Genomic DNA, 21,823 nt, shown 5'->3' with positions numbered 1-21,823 from the left:
GCCGCCAGGCGCCGCCGCCGGGGACTCGCGCCCGGCCCCGGGTCCTCCTGCACCCGGAGCGGGACGCGATGTGAAGACTGGGCCGGGAGGGGCGCGGAAGACCGGAGAGGAGGACCAGACCCACGCTCGGGCCGGGCCGGGCCGCGGGGGAGGGCAGGTCCTGCGGGGGCGGAGCCCGCGGAGCCCGGGCCCGCGGCGCGCCCCTCCCGCCGGCGGCCGGCCCCACCGCGGCCCAGGGAGGAGGGCCATGGCCAGCCCCGCAGAGCCGCGCGCTCCCCGCCCCCAGGCCCCCCTGCCAGCGGCCGGGGACGAGCCCGGCTCCGGCCCCGGCCCCGGCAAACTCCGCCCGGAGCCCTGGCGCGGCGCTGCCGGCGGGGGGGGCGCGGTGGGCCCGGGGCCGGCCCGGGAGCGGCCTGGCGGCTGCCCGGCCGAGCACGCCGCGCCCCCGCCCCCGCGCCCGCCCCCCTCGTCCGCAGGCCGCGCCAGCCCCGCGGGGGGCCCGGGCGCCCTGAGTGCGCGCGGCGGCGGCGGCGGCGGCGGCGGCGGCTGGGGCCCGGCCCGCGCTCCCTTCGCGCTCGCCCTCTCCTCCCCTGTCCCCTCCTCCTCTCCATCTTCCTTTTACTTCTGGCCGCCGCCCCCTCCGCCCCCTCCCTCTCTTCTCCCCTCCTCATCTGCCTTTCACCTCCCCGTGCGTCTCCCAGGAAGGGAGGGCGCAGCGGCGGCGGCGGCGGCTGGAGGAGGCGGCGGCGATGCTGGCGGCGGCGGAGGACAAGAGGCAGCTCCCCTGAGCGTCCCTCCCGGCAGTAGTCCCCGCGGCGGCGGCGGCGGCGGCGGCGGGCGGCGGCGGCTCTTCCTCTGCTCCGCGCTCCAGAGCCTGCTGCTCCCGGCCCGCGCCGGGCTCCGGCTCCCGCTCGGCCCGGCCGCCCGCCGCGCGGGCTCCCCCGGCTTCCCGGGCGCGGGCGGGGGCTGCCCCGGCCCCAGCCCAGGCGGCGGCGGCCGAACTCCGCGGCGGCCCCGGGGCGCCGGCTTCGCCCTCGCCGCCGCGTCCCCCCTGCTCTTCGGCTCCGACATGGAAGATGGACCTTCTAATAACGCGAGCTGCTTCCGAAGGCTGACGGAGTGTTTCCTGAGCCCCAGTAAGTGCCGGGCTCCTCGTTCCCCGGGCCCGGGGCGCGCAGGGGGCTTGCGCCCGGGAAACCGGCGCCCGCGGGCTTCGCTCGGGGACGGGGAGGCTGGGGCACCGGGCGGCGCGCGGCGGCGGCGGTCAGCGCGGGGACCTCGGGCTTTCCCAGGCTCCGCGTGCGCGCGGGGAAGGCTGACCCGGGAGCGGGCGGTGGGGACGGGTCCCCGGGTTGCCTGTGGCCGCCTTGCCCGGCCCGCGGTTGCAGTCTCCGCGCTGTGACCCCGGACGCCGGGCTCCTCCGCCCTTAGCCTGGGACCAGGGGGCTGGGGGAGGCGCGCCTCCTTGCGCTTGGGGGTCCTGCCCGCCGGGTCCCCTGGCCGGGCGAGGGCAGGCTCGCGCCCCGGAGCTCCGCGCTCCCAAAGGCGAAGGCATTCGGGGCCCCCCGGGGTCGGGGTCGGTGCCCGGGCCGCAGCCCCCCTCCAGCCCCCCTCCCCCACCGTGACCCTGTTCCAGAGCGTGGACCAGCGGAGTGGAACGGGGGCACCTCCGCCAAGAGTCCACTTTCTCTAGAGCCCGGGGTGTAGCCGGTGCTTGGGCGGGTAAAGGGAAGGACAATGGGGCGTGAGGGTGCGAGAGGAAGGCGCCGCGGGTTCGGACCCCCGGGCCGACTCGGGCCGCCCCGCCTCCCCAGCCCCGGGTGCGGGGCCGAGAGCGCGCGGGAGCAGGGGCGGTAGAAGGCGTGTCGCGGGGGAGGGGGGGCAAGGCTGAGGCGAACAGTCAAGGCAGAGGTTTGCTAGAAGGCAGGAGGCGGGAGATGTTAAGGGAAGAGGCACCCGGCGCGCCGAAGAGGGGATCGCCGTTGTTGTGGATGGAGGGCGAGCAAGGTGAGGACCGGAGACCCGGGGCGGGGGGCGGCGGAGGTCGCAGCGGCCGGGCACCCGGCGACTCCGGCGGCGGCCGGCTTGGGCACGCGTCTTCCCGGCCCCGAGCGCGGGGCCCGGGCGCCGCCGTCCACCGCGTGCGCACCCGAGCCTTTGTCTGCTGCTCGCTAGGGAACCGCGCTTCCGCGGCGCCTTCTCCTGGCCGCCTCTCCAGGGTCGCGTTTTGGCTTCCTGCCCCCATCTGCCGCTCACTGCCCAGCCCCGGCCCCTCGTCGCCTCTGGGCACTTGGGGTCCAGCCCTGCCTCGCTGCTGGCGCTTGTCTGGGCAGCACTGCCCGCCTGGGAGCCCGGGGGAGGGGCAGCCCCCGGGCCTGCGAGCGGGTCCTGCCCGGGCCCTACAGCCCCCAGCGATCCCGCCTCCCGGGCGCGGGGATCCACCGGGCCGCGTGGGTCGGCGGCCTCCCGCACCGCGCGCACCGGGCTGTCCGGGGCTGACTCTGCCCCTACTTGGCGGTGGACCTGGTAGGACCGCGGGGCGTGGGCCCTGGACTCCCCGCCGACCCCTCCGTCCTGTAGGCTCCCAGGTGGGGGGGGGGGGAGTCTGTGGGTGTTGGCTGATTCTTAGATGCTGCAGTTGGGGAAGGATGTGGCCTGGGCACGAGGGGTGGCTCGCCTGCTGCCCTTAGATGTGGACATTTTTACTTACTGAAGTGGACTCAGATTTGCCACGAATTGAAGGCGGAGCGAGAACATGGAGCTCCCAAGGAGTTGTGAAGTGTGTTGGTTAGACCTTGGGCCTAGAGCTGGGGTCCCTGTCTGTCCCCTTGCATGCCCATTTGTGCATTCTACGCAAACATCTACATTCCACGTTTGGCAGCTAGGTTGTGTGTGTAGGGAGGGAGGGGAGCCACGCCTTGCATGGGATGGGCACTATTTTGGGGAGAGGGCAGTGGTAAGGAGACAAGGGTGTGGACATTTGGGTGGAACTGAGTTTCCTAAAATGATGAGGTTTCTGTTTGTATGTTGGTGTTACTGGGGTTTGTTAGTTTGGGGTGGGGGCCCCTGGCTAGGGATCTTGTGGGACAGGATAAAGATGAATAGTCTGGGTTGAATGAGGCTGAACTGAGGGGCACCCAGCAAGGGACCCTCCTTTGGAAGGACAGAAGACCTAGGACCTAGAGAGAAAGCCATCAGAAGGAACTCAATCTGCAGAAAGTTCTGACTGGGAAAAGCCCAGTGATAAACACACTCAAGAATTGCGGGATTCTTGAGTCCCACCAACTCCCCACTAACTGAGCAAGGCTGGGGTTTGAATAGGAGCAAGTGATAAAGCCCAGTGATAAACACACTCAAGAATTGCGGGATTCTTGAGTCCCACCCACCCCCCACCAACTGAGCAAGGCTGGGGTTTGAATAGGAGCAAGAGGTTATGAGGTCTCCTTTGGGACATTATTAAGGTACTAAGTATGAAAGTCCTCTTAAGCACAACCTGTTGTTAGGCAAAGCTGAGAAGAGGCTGGCTGGCTGCTCAGAGGACAGTAGCCAGTTTCTGCTCTGACATTTTTGGGGTCTTTGTTTCTGTCTGGCTACATGATAAGCCACATCTGTCTGAATTGCAGAAGTACCAGAATCTTGGCCAACATTTTTTATATTGGTCAGTAAAAATGAACCTTTTTGAAAAAAAAAATCTGTATTCTGTAAGAATAAAAATACCCAAATGTATAAAGATGTGTCTTAATTGTTGTGTCTTTATTCCCGTTTTTACCTTTCCGTTTGGTCTCTTCTGGATCTAGCCATCCAGTTGTCACACAAAGGCTATTGTGTCCAGTTATTGTTTCTAGGAGCACAGGTTTTATTTTTATCATCATCAAAAAGCAAATCATGGATTGGAAGTTTGGTATCCTGCTTCCATTCCTGTCCTTTTGGTTTTGCATTTTGGTTCACACTGATTCACTGGTTTGCTCAGTAATGCACGGAGCAAACACTTACTAAAAGCTACTGCCAGTTGCCAGGTGTTGCTCTGGTCTGGCCGTGGCCCAAGGGGAGTCCACCAACCAGCAGGAGAGAGCCTCCGGGAAGCAGGCTTAGCATCGATGCCCAGGACCCAGGGCTAGTAGGTCCAGGCCATACCTGATGCCCCTTCGTCTGCCATCTACCTTTAAATGATGATCTTTGACCTCGTCCTCAGGCTCAGGGCTTCAGCACATCACTGCTTCAGAAGTTGCTGATTGGAATAGAAAATAATCTCTGCACTTGGAGAACCCAGATCCACCGAGAGGGAATGGAGAAGTCCACTTTGCAGCAGAGTGTGTGTGCGTGTGTGTATGTGCACATCCGTTCATGCGTGTGTGTGCCCGTGCATGCAGAGCAAAGTCAAAAAGCCATGCTGTGATAGACCAGTAGAAGCTGCAGTTTTCTGGAAACAATGACTCACCTTGTCTGCACTTGGTGCTGTGTGGAAAGTGCAGGAGAGGTATCCCTGCGAAGAAAGACTGAGAATACTGCCTTCGGGACACTGGGCAGTCAGAACAACTCTCCTTCCCTCTCTCCCTCACCAGGGTCCCTGTGTCTGTACAGCTGCCTACTCCGAACAGGGCAGAGCTGTAGAAAAAGGAAACTTCTGGTTGGTCAGGACAGAGGCAACAGGGAAATGACATGGTGGAGATTTGTGAATGCACTCCACAGGCGCTTCTCTGGACTACAGTGTATCTTTCAAATGTTCACAACAGAAAATGTGTATGTTTCCAGGAATTGGAGGTTTTAAATATGCTTGGCATCAACCACTAACCACTGTTGCCCTTTCTTGAGACTTAAGACACTCTGCGGCCAGCACTTGAACAAACGGAGATAAATAGGATTCCTTTTAAGAGCAAATATGTGTCACACACGGAAGCTACACTACACTTCACACGTAGCTGCTTCTTACCGCGGCGTCCGTGAGAGGGAGGTTGCTGAGGGTGTGAGGCCAGAAGCACAGCAACAGAAGTGGAGGTGAGGTCAATTGACAGTGAACCAACCAGTAGTTACTGAGTCCCCTACTCAGTGCAAATTGTTTGAGGTTGACGAAAATCATGATGACTGTGCCTTCAAAGGACCCGAAATATAGATCTGGCTACCTACCAAGATAACCAGCAAGACAGTTGTGGGTTTCCCCTGCCGGGCCTGGGTGCAGGTCATGGTAGACCAGGTATCCGTGTCTGTTTGGCTGGAGTAGTCAGGAGAATTGAAATCTGCAGGCCATGCTGTTTAAACTGGCTGGAACCATTTAGGCGTGTTAATTTAAATTTCACAAAACTCCTTTTTTGGTTTCATAAAATCTACACGAACAAAGATAATCCCTAAAAATCTAAATGAGAGGCAGTGGAAACAGAAGAGAATGTCTTCTCTCCTGATAATCTTTTTTTTTTTTTTTTTTAAAGATTTAATTTATTCATGAGAGACACAGAGACACAGGCAAAGGGAGAAGCAGGCTCCATGCAGGTAACCTGATGTGGGACTCGATCTCAGGTCTCCAGGATCACACCCTGGGCTAAAGGAAGGCTAAAGGCTAAACCGCTGAGCCACCCGGGCTGCCCTCTCTCCTGTTAATCTGATGCCTTACCCTCGGATGATTTTGGACGTAAAACCTTTCCGATCTGTCCCTTAGGAAAAGCAATGCAGCGCAGTAAAATAAGTAAGCCATATAACGTATAACGTGGTGACTGTGGCTAATAATACCGTGTTGCATATTTGAAACTTGCCAAGAATGTGGATCTTTAAAGTCCTTCCTCATCACAAGGAAGAAAAATGTGCTGCACTGGATCATTAAGGAAATGTTAGGATTTGTTTACTATAAAACAGGTTAAACCTGGTGTGGCAACCGTTTCATCAATTAATACGTTGTTAATTTTTGTTTGTTTAAAAACAGCTCACTCGGTCTGAGAAGGAAAGAAAAAATAATTTTCATGAAAAAGGACGATTTCTCCCTTAAAAGGAAAGCTCTTAGCTGTAATCCAAAACATTTTAATTTCCTTTTAAAATGTAAATCAAGCTCCTCCAGCTGATCTAAATTGGTCTAAGGGGGAACTCCACAGTGATAGAGTAGCTCAAGATCTTCCAAAGCAAACAGAAGATGGCTAGCGCTCTGATTTTATTTGTAGCATTTACCACTTTCTGGAATTTTCTTGCTCATTTACTGGCCTGCTTGTTTATTGCCCGTCTTTGCTGTGCAGAAAGCAAGCTTGTTGAGAGCCTGAGGGCAGGAGCTTGTCTTTTTTTGGTTACATCCCTGAGACTGGAAGAGTGGATGACATATGCATTGAAGGTGCCCTAATATTTGTTTTGGAAATTCAAAGGCAGAAAGAAACCAAAAACAACAACACAGTGCTTGTGAAAAAGGAATATAGAAATTGAAGGCCACTCATTGAAAACTGACTTGGCCTCAGCCTCTGTGTTGGGGCGCCAGGACTCCACCAGGTATGAGACAGAGCCCGTGCTCTCAGGAGCGCACAGCTAGCAGGAGAGGCAGGCGGAGCTTGCACACGCAGGCACTGCCTGGCAGAGGCTGTACAGGATGCTTTAGGGACAGGGCACTGAGCACCATCTGATTGGAGGGCCCTGAAAAGATTTCACAGAGTTGCCAGTAGGACTCTTTCCTGGCATGAATGAGGTAGATGGGCATGCTGGCCCCTTGAGGGCTCAGGGGGTTGAGGGCGCCCCCACAGGCTGCTGTGGGAAGTGGGCTAGGTGTGGGGAGGGGTGCTGAGCAGAGAGGATTCTCTTGGGCTAGCACTGGCCATCTCCTGGTTGTCTGTTAGCGTCAACCCCTCTGCAATACGACACACCGACACACCGGGAGGTAAGGTAGAAAGGCCAGGGTCCACCACCTCCTCTGTGACCACAGGCGGAGGGCTGGTGTGTGGTACAGTAATCGGCCAGGTGAGGACAGGTGGGAGGCTGAACCGAGATGGGGAGCATGCACCTGCAGAATAGGGGAGACAGAAGCCATAGGGTGCAGGTGGTATTGACTGAGTGTATCAGGCAAGGGTCACATGGCTCCTTAGTTTCTGGATTGGAAAGGGGTGTGTGTGAGAGTTGGGGGCTGCTGCTGGTGGTGGTGGTGGTGGTGGCTCCTCCTCCAGAGAGTAGTAATAAAAGAGCAGGAAATACTGAGATTGACACCTGTTTTTGGGTCAGCACTGTTATTGCTCTGGGGATTTCTGATTGTGTGGTGCCTGTGCTCTGCAGTGTAGACATGAACCAGTTGAGCATACAAGGGAAAAAAAAAAACATCAAGTATCAACAGTACCAAGTACCACAAGAGCTACATGGAGTTACAATCGACAGTTGAAGGGATGGCTCCTATAGTTCAGGTGGCCTGTGAGGATCTCTCAGGATCTGGGGAGGTTCCCCTGGGGTTGTGAATGGCCCAGTGCAGAGGGCCCCAGGCAGGGGGAGTCTCTGGTTGGAGCACAGAATGAGGGCTCCTGTTGCTGGAGTGTGGGTGCCGTCCAGGGCCCTGGTGTGGAGTGAGGCCCACTGAGCACAGGAGCCAGCTTGGGGCTTCGTGAGTTGGGGGAAATTGCATGTAACTGCACAAGCAAGGGGCAGCTACTGGAAGGTTTTGAGCTAGAGGGGGTCACGTGCTTTGTGATCTGAGAAGCTCATCCTGGCTGCAGTTCGGTGTGTGAACGTAGGGGCTGTGGTGGAGACGGAGCGAGCACACATGGGCCACTGCACTGGGCAGGGCAAGAGCCGGGGTGACTGACGTGGAAATGAACCGTGGCTTCAGGAGAGGTGTAGAGGTGGAGAATGCAAGATGTGCAGGTGGATTGGGCGTGAGGATCAAGGGAGGGGGGAGACAAGCAGGGTGCTGAGTTTTCAGTGGGCAGTTGGGCAAGTGGCTGGACCGTGTGAAGGAGCCACTAGGAGTGGGCAGGTGTTGGGCTTCATGTTTGGCAGCGTTGTCTGCAATGCCTACTGCACAAGGTAGTGGACATGTTAAGAAGGCAGTTGGATGAGGAAAATCTGGTGGTCGGAGGGTGCATCGGTCCAGACTGGAGAACCAGGAGTAACCAGGGTGTTCCCGGGGCCCGGGGTGGCGCCCCGGTGCATGGGGAGGCTGAGGCACTGATGGAGCAGCGGCTTCCCCCGCAGGGGGTATGCGATGACTAGGTGGCTCTCTGGGTGGCCGCAGAGGGAGTGGGGCTGGAGGTGAGGCTGTGTGACTCCTCTGTAGAGTGGAAACCTGCCGTGAGCACTGGGAGCAGGAGAGACGGAAGACTGGAGTGGAAGGAAGGACCATGGAGAGTCCACGGGAGTAGTGAGCCAGGGACCAGGGGAGATGGAACAGAAGGTGCCCTGCCATCGCAAGGGGGCACCTCAGCGCCGAAGAAGCCCGATGCCCCGGAGATCAAGTAAGTTAGCTGGGCCAGGGAGCCAGGGAGCCAAGGTGCCCTCGGGGCTGGCCGGGGGTCCTGAGCTCCGTGGCAGGGTGGCAGGATGCAGACCCGTTTTCCAGGGGCAGAGAGTCCCCAGAGGGGAGCGCACAGGGCAGTGGTAGTCCTCAGGGCAGAAGGTGAGAATGGCCCCAGGGCTCCTGCGGCTGAGAGGTGAGAGCTGTCTTCTCCCCAGGGGGACTTGAGAACATTACCTGCCCAGGAGGAGTTTGAAGAAAGAGGAGGAGAACAGAGCAAGCCTTTAGAGATGATGGAGAAAGGAAGCCCAGGCACCAGAAGGGGGCCCTCCCCCAGGGAGAGCTGTGGAAGGCCAGTGTGGATGCTGAGGGGCTCAGGTGCAGGGAGGGGTGCTGTAGGAAACTGACCTGGGAGCCCCCAGCACGTGCCCCCCCCCAACCCAGGACAGCCCAGGGCAGCCTCGGGCAGCAGTGAGCAGGGTGGGGGGCTGGCAGTGAACAGGGTTGGGGGGCCAGGCAGTGTGCAGGGTGGGGGCTGGCAGTTTGCAGGTTGGGGCCTGGCAGTGTGCAGGATGGGGGGTGCACAGGTGCAGGAGGAGCAGAGCTAGGCTGCAGGGGGCCCTGCTCAGTGCAGGTGGGTCAGTAACTGCCATGTAGCTGGAGATGGTGCTGCTGAGAGCTGTTTAGAAGGAAAGCCTGGGGACGCCCCCACACACAAGCCCAGGGAGATGCACCACCGCTGGTGCAGAGAGAGCTGCAGGAGTAAACGCACGCGCTCTCTAGGGGCACAAATGCGCTGCACAGGGAAGTGTGGACACTTGGAAGCTCTCAGTACACATCCTGGTGAGAATCGCTGGAGCGGTACCGTGAAGGAGGGAGGTATATGGTGTGCAGTGTGGGAGCTGAGGGAAGGCAAGACTCCCCAGGGATGGGGGGGCCTGGCGGGGGTCAGGGGGGTCTGGTGGCCAGGGCGTCACGCAGAAGAGAGGTGGAAGATAAAGGCCGCGTGCCCTGTGGAGGAAAGCCTGTGGAGTCTTGGTGTGGAGGTTGTCTCCTGTGTGTTGGGGAGGGCTGGACGTGCCCGAGCACGGTGTTTGGTCCTGTAGCAGGTGACTATTCATCTAGCTTCTGGGTTCCAGCTGCTGTCCCAGTCACTGGCAACAGCCATGTCCACACATGTCTCCTGGCCTTCAAGGAGCTGCTGTGTAATGTGGGGTACAGATGAGATCCAGGGCGGTGAGGACACCTTGTAGCAGTGAGTAGTGAAGAGGGACGCATGGGGGAGAGAACACTCTTTAGTGGCATCATGACCTGCAGGACGAAGCTCTCTGTGGTGACCCCCTCCTCCCGCTGTCCCATCTCCCCAGCCCTGCCTGCAGTGCCAAACTGCTTGTGGGTTGAGAGGTTCTGACCCCCGGGTCACCACATCTCCTCCATGGCGGGGTGGGGGAGGGGCGGGGGGGCTTTCCTTCCTGTTGTGGTCACCGCCCTCCTGGAATGCCCTCCTCTCCCTGGGCTCACTCATCATCCCCTCATCTGCATCCCCCAGTGCCTGGTTCCACTTGTGTGTCCCCCTTCCTTCCCATGGGCAGGAAGTGTGTTTTATTCATTTTTTTAACCTCCAGCAATTGCCAAGCAATTAGACAATAAGTCTAATGAATAAGTAAGCGAAGGTGTTCAGGTGGGAGAAGATGATCGAAAGGTTCCCTTAAGAATTTTAGTTTTCCCCAAAGGAAGACAGTAATGAAATAAATCACATGGTTGTTAAGTTTTAGCCTACCTTAGAAACATCATTTGATTCATTTTTTTCCCCATGTAGTCCAAAAACACTATCTGACACCAATGACCAGGGCTTGGGAGTTACTGAGACCCGGAGCCACGGGGTTGCCAAGCTCAGTGTGGAACAAACTCCAGGAGTTGATGGGAAAGAGGGAGATGTGTGTTTAGAGCATTTCAGGTGCCTCTGTTTTATTTCCTGAGGGAGTGATAAAAAGCTCTTTACTTTGACAAAAACATTTTCTACAGCGGCTAAGGGAAAGCCTTGCTTATGAAGGTATTGAAACAGTGCCATGTATGTGGACATCATGAATTATTTATAAAAATGCAAAGGTATTTGGACTTTTAAAAGTTGGTAAGTGCTGTGTAAGAAACAACTTTGCATGAAGAGCAGGTCACTGCTGGAAAAAAGCGTCATGAGTATGTGGAATTCAAATTGAACTTATTCGCACATGATATAATTACGTGTTTCTGCATTATAGTTTTAGCAGCTTCCAAAACAAACATTTAAGATGATATCCACAAAGCTTGATTACTATGGCTTCCTAGATTTGGTAATTTTGCATTTTATCCTGCAGTCAGGATTATATCCATTTTCAGATTTTCTTTTTGTCCCGAGACCAGAAGTTTACTCTTAAAACATTCTTGTCTCATCGGTCACCATGCCTTTTTAGGATAATACTCTTTGTGTCTCATGATTGAACATATCCAATTATTTTAGGGCAGATTAAGGAAAGACCTCGTTATAAAACCTCAACAATTAAAACAAGATGGTTCTGGCATGTGAATAGATAAACCAGTGCAACAGAATAGAAAAGTCCTAAAACAGACCCAGACACATGAAGGAATTTAGAATATTTTAAGTGTCATCGTTTCTAGTAGTAAAAATAGACTAATGAATAAAATGATTTGGAGACCACTAGGAAGTCATGTAGACAAAAACAGGATTAGGTCATACCTCTTACTGTACCTCCAGGAGGAACTCCACAAACAGTTCATATATGTTTTTTTAAGACTTTATTTATTCATGAGAGACAGACAGAGAGAGAGGCAGAGACATAAGCAGAGGGAGAAGCAGGCTCCATGCAAGGAGCCTGATGTGGGACTCGATCCAGGACCCCAGGATCACGACCTGATCAGAAGGCAGATGCTCAACTGAGCCACCCAGGTGTCCCTGGTTCATATGTTTAAATGGTTCTTTTTTAAAAAAAGGAAACATAAAAAGACAAAAAAGTGAGGTGATTCCTTCCTGGCTTTGGAATGGGGAGACCCCTTCAATTGTGACTCAAAATCCAGAAGTAATCAAAGAAAAGATTGTCAGGGGAATCTACAGTAACAGACTGTTTATGGCCTTTAGTACCATAAATGGAGTCCTACGAGATTCCTGGAAAGCTGCTGTGCCCGAGCCCCTTGCCTTTCTGCCCATCACCGTTTGGCTTCCACTGGTGCCTCGAGCTCCGGCAGCACCAGGCTTCTTGTAGTTCTCTGCCATCTGCCCTAGAAGGAAGCAGTGACCGCTCCATCACTGCGTAGGGCTCACTGTCCTGAGACACGGGAGCTCCTAGAAATGGTTAAGGAAAAGAACTTAATAGTGGTCAAAGGAAATGAACAGATTGTTCCTAGAAAATGAAATGAATGGCTATGAAAAAAAATAAAAGAAAGAAAAGGTGTTCAACCTCATTCATGACAAAACAAATGCAATTTAAAATAACACCAAGGTAGCATTTCCACCTGTCAGATTTGCAAAGATGAACAAACTTGCTAACACACCACTGACAAGTCTGTGAATGTACGGCAGGTATTTCCATACATTCCTGCTGGAATGTGTCAGTTGATACAGCCTTTGAAGCAGGTGATTTGGTGGTATCGATCGGTATTAAAAATGCATTTACCCAATGAAGCAATAATTCTCCTCCTGGGATTTATTATTTGGATACACTCACCCATAGGCAGAATGACTTAGCGAGGTATTCAGATTTTGCAGCATCGTTGGAAAGAGAAATCGAAAACCATGCAAAGGTCTATCTTGGCTGAATGAGATTTGCAGCAGTGACACAAATGCCCTGAAGGATCTTCCAGGTATTTAGGTGTGTGAAGGAAGGAAAATGTGGAGCAGTGTGCATGCATTCTTGTGTTAGGAAGGCCGATACAAGTGTATACTTGTATTTGCATGTGGAAACTGGACTGAAGTTCAGGAAAAGCATTGGCCACTCCTGCTCGGTGGCATGGGTGGCCGGGGGGAGCAGGAGTTGTAGAGAGACTGTTAGTATATCCTATTATGTGTGTTGAGTTTTGACTAACATAATTTATTACCTGTTTGAAAATTCAGTTTCCATACAACAATGTACTGAAATGCCATTTAACTATTTGTCTGTCCCCTGTTCGGTGGTTGAGCCACTTTTCCTTGTTATTATGTTTTTTAAAAATATTTTTATTTATTTATTCATGAGAGATGCAGAGAGAGACAGAGAGATAGGCAGAGGGAGAAGCAGGCTCCCTTCGCAGGACTTGATCCCAGGACCTTGGGATCACGACCTGAGCTGAAGGCAGACACCCAACCACTGAGCCACCCAGGCGCCCCTTGTTATTGTGTGTGTGTGTGTGTGTGTGTGTGTGTGTGTGTATTATCTTCCTGTCGAGATCATAGTTTGATGTTTCTGAGCCTGAGTGCCTCCTCTAGCTCCCACTTACATCTACACAGGATCCCAAAATGTCAAACCATGAATATTACAAAAAAATAAAATAAAATCACGTGCATCAATACCCCTCACCCTTTTCTGTGTCACACATGGACTTGAAGGGGAGGGGAAGGAGACCCACTTCTATTTTAACGTAATTTCTGCCTCCGATACAGTCTGTGGTTCACATTTAAGATATGAAGGATTGTTTAAACCGTTGGAGAGCTGCCCAGCCCGCTTCAGCTGGTAGAAATCACTACATTTTGGCAAGAAACCGAGTGTCTTCCTGTGAAAACGTGGGCTGTACGTTCTAGCACTCCTGCTCTGAATGGAAGCGGAGCCTCCAGTGGTCTTGTCAGCGAGTCCCGTGGGCCCCCGGCGGGTTACTGTGATTTCCTCCAGTGCTGTGGGGACTTGACTTTGCACTTAGGGCAGGGGCGGTAGGCACTTAGGCGCTCACTCATCCCTGGGCAGAGCCTGCGCAGCGCTGGCTGGGCTCTTACCACCCCCCCCAGACCTCTGCCCCCTCTCCCCCGGCTGGGCCTACGGGGTAGAACTGAACTCCTCATATTTGATCTGTTCCCCGATTTTATTGGGTTTCTTCCTTCCTCCGTGGGTCGGGGACCAGCCCCGCCTATTTTCCTGTGCTCTGCTTTATACCGCTGACATCGTCTTATCATTTAATATTATTTCCTCCTAGTCCCGCCATTGGTTTTATTTTAGCTGCTACTTCCTTCCGAGTTACTGGAGTTTGTGAAAACCCTTTCCTACCCTCGAACGTCAGCCTTGCACGCTGACAAACGTTTTTGACACATATATTCATGCTTCTGAGGTCCTTACCTCACTCACTCACCCCAGGCCTTGGGGACCTTTGGGCCTCTTTCTTGAAGGCACTGTTTTTCTAATTTTTTTTTAAAGATTTTATTTATTTATTCATGAAAGACACACACACACACACACACACACACACACACACAGAAAGAGAGAGAGGCAGAGACATAGGCAGAGGGAGAAGCGGGCTCCATGCAGGGAGCCTGACATGGGACTCGATCCTGGGACTCCAGGATCACGCCCTGGGCTGAAGGCAGGCGCTAAACCGCTGAGCCACCGGGGCTGCCCTCTAATTTTTTTTTTAAGATTTTGTTTATTTATTCATGAGAGACACACACAGAGAGAGAGAGGCAGAGACACAGGCAGAGGGAGGAGCAGGCTCCACGCAGGGAGCCCAACATGGGACTTGATCCCAGGACTCCAGGATCACGCTCTGGTCCGAGGCAGGTGCTAAACCGCTGAGCCATCCAGGGATCCCCAAGGCACTGTTTTTTCTGTAGAAGCCTGGGGTGTTCCAGGAAAGCCCTGGAGATGCTTGCTGCCTTCCCCTCGCCCCTCCCCCCACCATCCCCTCTCCCGCCTTAGCATGGGGGATGGGGGATGGAGGTTGGGGGTGAGAGGTTGAGCCCTGCAGATGCCTTAGGGCCTTGTCACTGAGAAAGTGCTTATGTTAAAGTGACTCCTGATTACTATCAATGCTCTGGCTGAAGTAAGTTTCTCAGAAGATTCTGCTATAGCTGTAGAGTTTTGGCACCTTCTGTGTTTCGTAACTGTTCTGTTCTTTTTATCAAATGGGCCATCGTTAGGAAATCTGTCATTTTTTTTTCTAAGTGATTTTTTTTTAAATTCTTTTTGTTTTGTGTTGGAACATTATAAAGATATCCCAGCCAAATCTGTGAGATCCAGAATTATTATGACTTCTCGTATGTGGGGTGCAGTCTGGTGGGAAGTACCTCATATTGTTAACACAGTGAGGTAGTCAGAACTGGGTTTGGGGATGTCCTAAAGTTTTTACAGATGCCGTTGCCAGATAGAAATATGCCCCAGAGAGAGCTGTGTGGGGGGAAGAGGTACCAGCAGCTTTCTCTTGTTCATTTTGTTCCTTCTGGATAGAGTGTTGGCTCTCCTCAGTATCCTCGTGCCCTGGGATTGGCAGCTTCTTGGTGAGAAAGCACATCAGACTACCTCCTTGGGGGAAGTAGTATGATGGGTTGAGAAATGGGTATGTGTCTCCCAGGGACACAGGCTCACATGGTGTTTGGTGAGTAACACAGACCTGCATTGGAGCACTTGGTTTGCCAGTCTCAGGATGGCCATGAGCATGACACAAGGTAGGGCTGTCTAGTGTTCACAGTAGTGCCTTGAAAAAGTGCTGAAGCACGTCCATCGTCACTGCCTTGGACTCTGAGGGAGCCCAGGAGACCGTCTTCCCTGAGAGGGTACCATGGCAGCCCCCTAGGGGACCTCTGCAGGTGGCAGGGAGATGAAGTCAAAGGCCACCAAAAGCATCCATTTGGCTGGAAAAGGTGTTTCTTTATAGTTACAGGAAGCACAGCTTCTGGAAACACGGATACCAGGAAATGGCTGGAGTCTTAGTGCAATTCCACTTTCTTGGCAAGGAATTAAAGGACAATGTGTTGAAAATAAAAGGGAAGAATTTTTGGAAAGAGAAAGAACTAAAAAAAAAAAAGTGATTGTCATTAGAATTCTTCCATTTAGGGGAATCTGCTTTTTGAGTGGCTATTATAGGCATTTCCCCATTTATGGATCCTCTGCACCTCCAACAGATGTGACCTCTCTTCTGTCTCTGAATCGTTCACGTCCACTTGGCCTGAGGAAAAAGGAGTGTTTCTCTGGGCCTCCTTACTGAGTGCAGTGGGGTGGGAAAGCCCTGCAGCCCTGCCCCCCCCCCACCCCGTGAGCCCTGTGCCTGCTGGCCATGCAGCCCACGTCTCTGGGCCACTGTCCAGAGGACACTAGAGCTCAGATTTGGTTTGTATGTTTAGCTTTTTTCTTTGCAGCTGGTTATTTATTTACTTCAGAATTTTGTAGATTGTTGGCCTGTATTTTTAGCTAACTACATGAGTGGTCTTAGCCCTGTATATGTGTTCCATTTTTCTTTTGTGATTTAATTCCGTCTAACTTGAGGAAGGGTGAGAATGGACCCACTAGCAGTTATCTCCTTGAGAGTGAACTTTGAGTCTACATCTTATTTTATTTTATTTTATAGAAGTTTTTAAGCACTCTACACCCAACATGGGGCTTAATCTCAGAACAGGGAGACCAGGAGTCACATGCTCTACCTACTGAGCCAGCCAAGCGCCCCCATGAGTCTACATTTAAAAGCCTTTAAAAAACATGCTGCATCTGGTTTGCATTTGTCGGAAACAAAACTATTAGTGAGTTATAATTATTTTAATTTAAAACTTCACAAATAATTTAAGGAATTACACTTTTCTCTGTTACGATATTTTGGAATTCTTTGATACTATATGGTGGATGTCTATCTGTTTTTTTAGAGATTTCATTTATTTTATTTTTTGAGAGAGAGAGAGAGCAAGCTCAAGTAGAGGGGGGGGAGGGGCAGAGGGAGAGGAAGAAGCAGAGTCCTCGCTGATAAGGGAGCCCGACGGCTGGGCCCTGAGCCCAAGCAGATGCTTAACTGATTGAGCCACTCAGGTGCCCCAGACATGTATGATTTTAAAAAATTATTAAATTGGCTTCTGCTTTTCAATAGGTAATAGTTCATAAACATTAAAAGAAATTCCAGACGGACTTCAGCTGTGCCACCATGGTGAGCGCTCCTTCCTCCCGTTCTTCGAAGGAGCACCCAGATGATGGTGAGTGCGTCCTGGTGCCAGCGCTGACAGCCAGTTCTGTCCTTGACATCGCAAGCTTGAGGCTTGTCCTCTGTGTATCTCAGGTGATAGCAGCATGTTCAATGGGAATCACTCACCGAGTGTGTTACACATGAAATGAAGGGTCCCAAGCAGCAGGACGGGGCACTGGAAACAAGGATTTCAGGCTAAACTTGGGCTCTAGTCTCCTCTCTGCCTACTTTCTGGGAACACCAGTTTCCTGCTCTATAAAACGGCTCTCAGTGGATGCTAGTTTCTCTTCAAGAATTTTCCTCCAAAGAAGAAATAGCTGATCTCTTTTAAGTCATAATACTTTGGGATTTTCTTGAATTACAAACATTTTACGTTTGTAATATTTTTGTTTTGACTCTGTATCAAGAACAAGAAGCTCAGCTTAGGTTGTTACTGTAGGAAGACAAAGAAACCATGGAGCAGTTTTCAGAAATCCTGAAAATACTACTTCTGGTTTTTAAAGGGAACTGACCGTGTTCCCTGGCCTGCAGTGAACGTGCTGTGGCTCCGGGCCGCCGCAGAGCTGCTCCCTGGCCGGTGCCCGTCTGGCCCGTTTTCCGGAGAAGACTCCAGCAGGCTCCTATTTTAGGATTTGACCTGCTGCTTAGCTTGCTGGGTGATTTCCCTTCCTTTACTCTCCTAACTTATGTAAGGAGTGGCGTCAAGTGGAAGAACCCGGGGAGTGTGGTCGGCGTGTGTAGCAGCGGTTTGGGGTGGGGATTCACGATGGGCTGAAGTCAGTGAGCTGTTGACGAGCTCTCAGTTGATGACTCCTGTGGGTTTTGCCAGATTCCAGTGTAGTCGCATGTCCCTGAAATCACTCAATCACTCTAAGGTCGACCTCTGGCTCCAGTGCTTCTCGTCATTACTCAGTTTCCCTGAAGAGAAATTTGGAAGAATCCCAGTTTCTTAGTCTGGTTTTTCCTGAAAGCAGAGCTTGAGAAGGGATTCCAGTAGGAGCCGGTGAAGTGAGGGTCACAGTCCAGGCCAACAGAGGGGAGAAGTTGAGTTGTTCACATTGAGGTGTGGGGAGAGAGGGCTTGATCCTGGCAGGGACTCCCTCCCAGGGAGGGTTGGGGGTGGAGGGGGCAGCAGCATCTACCCCTGGCTGCCTCCCTCACTGGGAAGGGCTGTTTTGGGGAGTGCTAGCCCTGCACTTGCTAGCCCTGCACTTCCAGCCCTGCACTCTTCTTGCTGGAAGGGCCCGGCTCAGGGTCTCCTGAAAGTAGTGAGGCTAGCGGAGAAGTATGTACCTGAGTAGCAGGTGGACACCTCAAGTGAGTCTCACCTGGCTAGGGCTAAGCCCCTATCTGCTGGGGCAGAAACCAGAAGTGGCCTGGGATGACGGGACAAGGTGCACCAGAGGCCTTTGTTAATAAGAGTACACTCAGATTAGGTACTATCGGTTGTCCTCATTCCATTTCTAGAGTTGGAGGCATTTGACTTTTTAAAAAGTATTAATTTGTTTAAATTCCAGGATTTTCCTTCAGATCACTCTAATTCCAAACAGTTGTGCTTGTCCTACATTATATACTGTATCTCAAGGTGAAATTATGCTTCTTCAGAGACAAAGCATTTCATCATCAAAGAACAGCTAACTTGTATTCTCGCATGCTATATAGGAAGGCAGGGATGTGGAAAGGGTTTTAGCAAAATACTTGAGAACAGAAAAGGTTTTCTGATTAACACTCAATTAAAGAGAATGTTAAATAAGCCAGATCATTCTATTCAGAGAGCATTCAAATGGCCAAGTTACCACATTTTGATGTTCTTAGTCCTCAGCTTTTAAGTGATTGCTGTAGATATTTTAATACTGCATAGGGAACGTAGCTTTACTTATAAATTTGGCACGGATGAGATTTGGTTTGGTAAAGTATCCTTATTGTTGCATTTTTCTGAATCAGAAGATTATGTACAAAATGGATTAAATTATTAATCAGTGCTATTAATTATTCACCAGTATGGGGAGTGCATAAGCCTCATTATAGAGGGACTACTTTAAAATAAATACTAAATCATATTCTATGAAAATGTCTGTAGGGAACTACTGTGTTAGAACAAGGAAGACTTTCTCTGTAAAAGCCACATAGAGCATATTTCAGACTCTGGACCATACAGTCACTGTTGTGGCTACTCATTTCTGCCCCTGTAGCCGGAGAACACAGACAGCACCTACGTGAATGAGCTTTGTTGTATTTCAGTAAATTTTATTTATAAAAGCTGGCAGTGGACTCAAGTTTGCTGGCCCTTCCTTGTATGAGAAGAATATATTATTTTTGCTGAATACAGACGTCTCCTTTTCGGTCTTCAGAAAGGCACTGTATTCCAATAGAAAGAATATCCTGTCACCGAGGTCATGGTTATAGTTTGGGAACATGGTCACCCACCCCAAACCAGTGTGACTTGCTGGCCCTTTGTTGCTGTTGCCCATTTTGTATGGGGCAGGGCACTCTGCGTCTAGTAATTCCACTTCTGTGGGAAGCTGTAAGAGCAACAATTTCATTCCTTTTTGAATTTTTGGGCTTTCCACCTAGAATTTATATCAGTGGTTTTCATTTTTTTTTTTTTTTTTTTTTTTTTTAGTATCTTGTAGTCCTAAGTCACTACAAAGAATAAAAGAAATCAAGAGACACACATCTGAATATGCACTCATCTCTGAGAACTGTAGGATGTATGTGGATTTTCTTTTGGCAAAATGCTTTAAATTTTGTATTTATGTTAGGCTCAGAGAGATGATATTGCTGTATCCTTTTTGAGGGATAACTAGATTAATAATGTACACAGAGGTTGATATATAGTGCTCCAAATGGCCAGTTTCTCAAGAAGTCCCTGTCACATGCGTACTTGTATCTTTGCTTTTTTCCTAAAGTGCTTACTAGTGATCCTAGTGAAGATTTGGGTAATGCAGCCTTATTTAGTATTTAGATATGTTAGGAAGATTTTAGCAGGGTTCGAGTACTGAGTGAATAGTATGCCGTATGCATGATGTAGGATCATGTATTATGTCATGTTACAGTGCACCATCATATAGTGATGGTGTGGAGTAATGAATGAATGATGTTGTGGTACATTAAAGGAGGAGAAGCCCAACGGAAAACCACTGGGGCCTCTCTTTATGAGTGTGATGGCCAGGGATAACCTCAACAGGCAGGGTGACTGCGAATGCCCTCTGCTCAGGGGAGATGATGGAAAACTCCAGGTTTATGGGATTTCTCCAAATGAGAATTCTTTAACAGCTCTCTTCAAACTGGAGTGCCCACTTTCAAGAGTATATTGGGCAAGGAGTTCTTGGAGAAATCAATTTCTATATCCTCAATATTCATATCGACCCTTGATATGGCAGGTCTGCTGGTTTGCTCGTCTACTTTCCCTTTCTTCCATGCCCATCTCCCATTTCCAAAAAGCGAAAGGATTCCCTCTTTCCTACCCACAATCTCATGGTGGTTTGTTGTCCCAGAATGTAAACATAGGGTACTAAACCAGGGCACAATCTGAGAAGGTTCTTCTGTGAGGGAGAATCCAGGCCGAGCAAAGCAAGGAGAGCTTCTTGGATGAGGCAGAGTGTATTTCACCAGCTTCACAAACCGCAGAGCTTCTGTGTGTCCATCCACTCATCCATCCGTCTATACATCCGTCCATCCATCCGCCCATCCATCTATCCATCCACCCATCCACCCATCCATCCGTCTGTCCATCCATTCATCTTTGAATTATAATTCGGAAGTGAGAAGTTGTCACTGGGATGCAAGTGAGAACGTATATCTAAATTACAAAATAATCCTTTCAGAGAGAAATTAGGTCTGACTTAGTTACTTGATGGCATTTAAGGCTTTCCAGTAAAGTTGTGTGGAAGACTTCATTAACTGAATGAGCTATGCCTCAGCTTCCGGATTTTGAGAAAAATACACAGAGGGTGTATTTGCTGTAAAACAACAACAACAACATGGAAGCATATATTATTTACATCTATTTAAACTTGTGGTAAAATTTCATGAATGTCATCTTGAGAAAATATGATAGGGTACAAATTCTGCCAGAAGTTAAGTATGCTGCACAAGAGTGGGTGAATATACAGGGTGCTCTGGACCTGAATGAGCAAACTGGGTGTGAATAGGTTACTACCGTACCAGATGGCATTCCCCCACCTAAGGACCTGAAAGCTGTAAAGGGTGGGGTGATAAAGCCAGGAAGGATGGAGCTTGGAGATGGGGGTTATGCTTGAGATTTGGCTTACAAGTGTCTTCAGCAGAACCAGAGAGGACTCCAGGGACTGGTCTTACTCGGTTCCACTAGTGCATATCCCGGCATTATAACTAGAACAATGATTTGTGCTTGCGCACACATTATACTGCTTTGTAGGGCACTTTCCTTGGATAGATCTGTAGTGGTTTATGTTTATTATGCACAATTCTGTGTTTATGTGGTTGTCTTCCCCAGTAGAACACGCTTCACTCCAGTGAATACTTTGGAGGGACTCCTGTTGATGCAGTGGTGGAGCATGGCCTGCAGTGAGGGGCCTGTGGTTTGGCAGGCAGGGCCAGCTACATGCATATAGCCTGCAAGGCCCGAGTGTGTATCTGGTGGCTGAACCTGCCTGGACATTTGGAATGGGCTCACTGAGGACAAGTCAGAGGAGGGAAAGACTTTAAGTCAGTGTAGCTGGTTGGTGGAGAGTGGGTGGCAGACGGGAAGGTGTTCTGGACACAGGAGCAGCAGGTGTGGACACCTGAACCCAGAGTCTTGGGCCAGTGGTGTCGTGGTTTGCTGCCTTCCCAGGGTCAAAGCCACATGTCTCGTTCTCCACACAGGGAGCAGAGAAAGTGCACACATGCATTTATGATGGCTCCCCTGACAGATGACAAAAGATGACAAAGGAAACCAAGTTCCCAGGCGGCAGGTGCTGCTGGGCAGCTTTGCAGGTGGCATGGTAAGCTGGATAATTCTGTGGATGGCCACATTTCGTCAGTTTTCTAAATTGTTTTATAGTCATGATCTCATTTGGTTTTTAAGATAGTCCAAAGAAGACAAATCGTAAGCAAAGTAAGGCCCAGAACCTAAGACCTGGACCCTGTATAGGTCCCACTGGGGCGTTGCTGGTGCCCTAAGAGATGTAGGCTGAGGGTGGGAGTGGATGCTGCCCTTGCATGTTATCACCTGTGCTGGACTCCCTTTGCCTCCTGCTCGGGTCTTGCTGGGGCCAGAGCGTTTACCAGATTACTCAAGTGTAGCTTTTAAAGCACCTACTTCTAATGATTTTAGTTATTTTACAT

The 21,823-nt window shown here is 51.3% G+C and overlaps 1 protein-coding gene across 1 annotated transcript in view; it reads left to right on the top strand.

The window, feature by feature from the left end:
• Window positions 1-247: 247 nt before the first annotated feature.
• The window catches only part of PDE10A (phosphodiesterase 10A), a 298,350-nt gene continuing 276,774 nt past the window's right edge, over window positions 248-21,823 (top strand). Inside the window, exon 1 of the mRNA XM_025422715.2 lies at window positions 248-1,136. Coding sequence (XP_025278500.2) covers window positions 248-1,136 — 889 coding nt within the window. The remainder of the gene's footprint in view (window positions 1,137-21,823) is intronic.

The sequence above is a fragment of the Canis lupus genome, chromosome 1 (assembly GCF_003254725.2).
Source record: "Canis lupus dingo isolate Sandy chromosome 1, ASM325472v2, whole genome shotgun sequence".
Classification (NCBI taxonomy): Eukaryota; Metazoa; Chordata; class Mammalia; order Carnivora; family Canidae; genus Canis; species Canis lupus.
The sequence above is the reverse complement of the archived record's forward strand: the minus strand, read 5'-3'. Positions and strand labels throughout refer to the sequence as shown.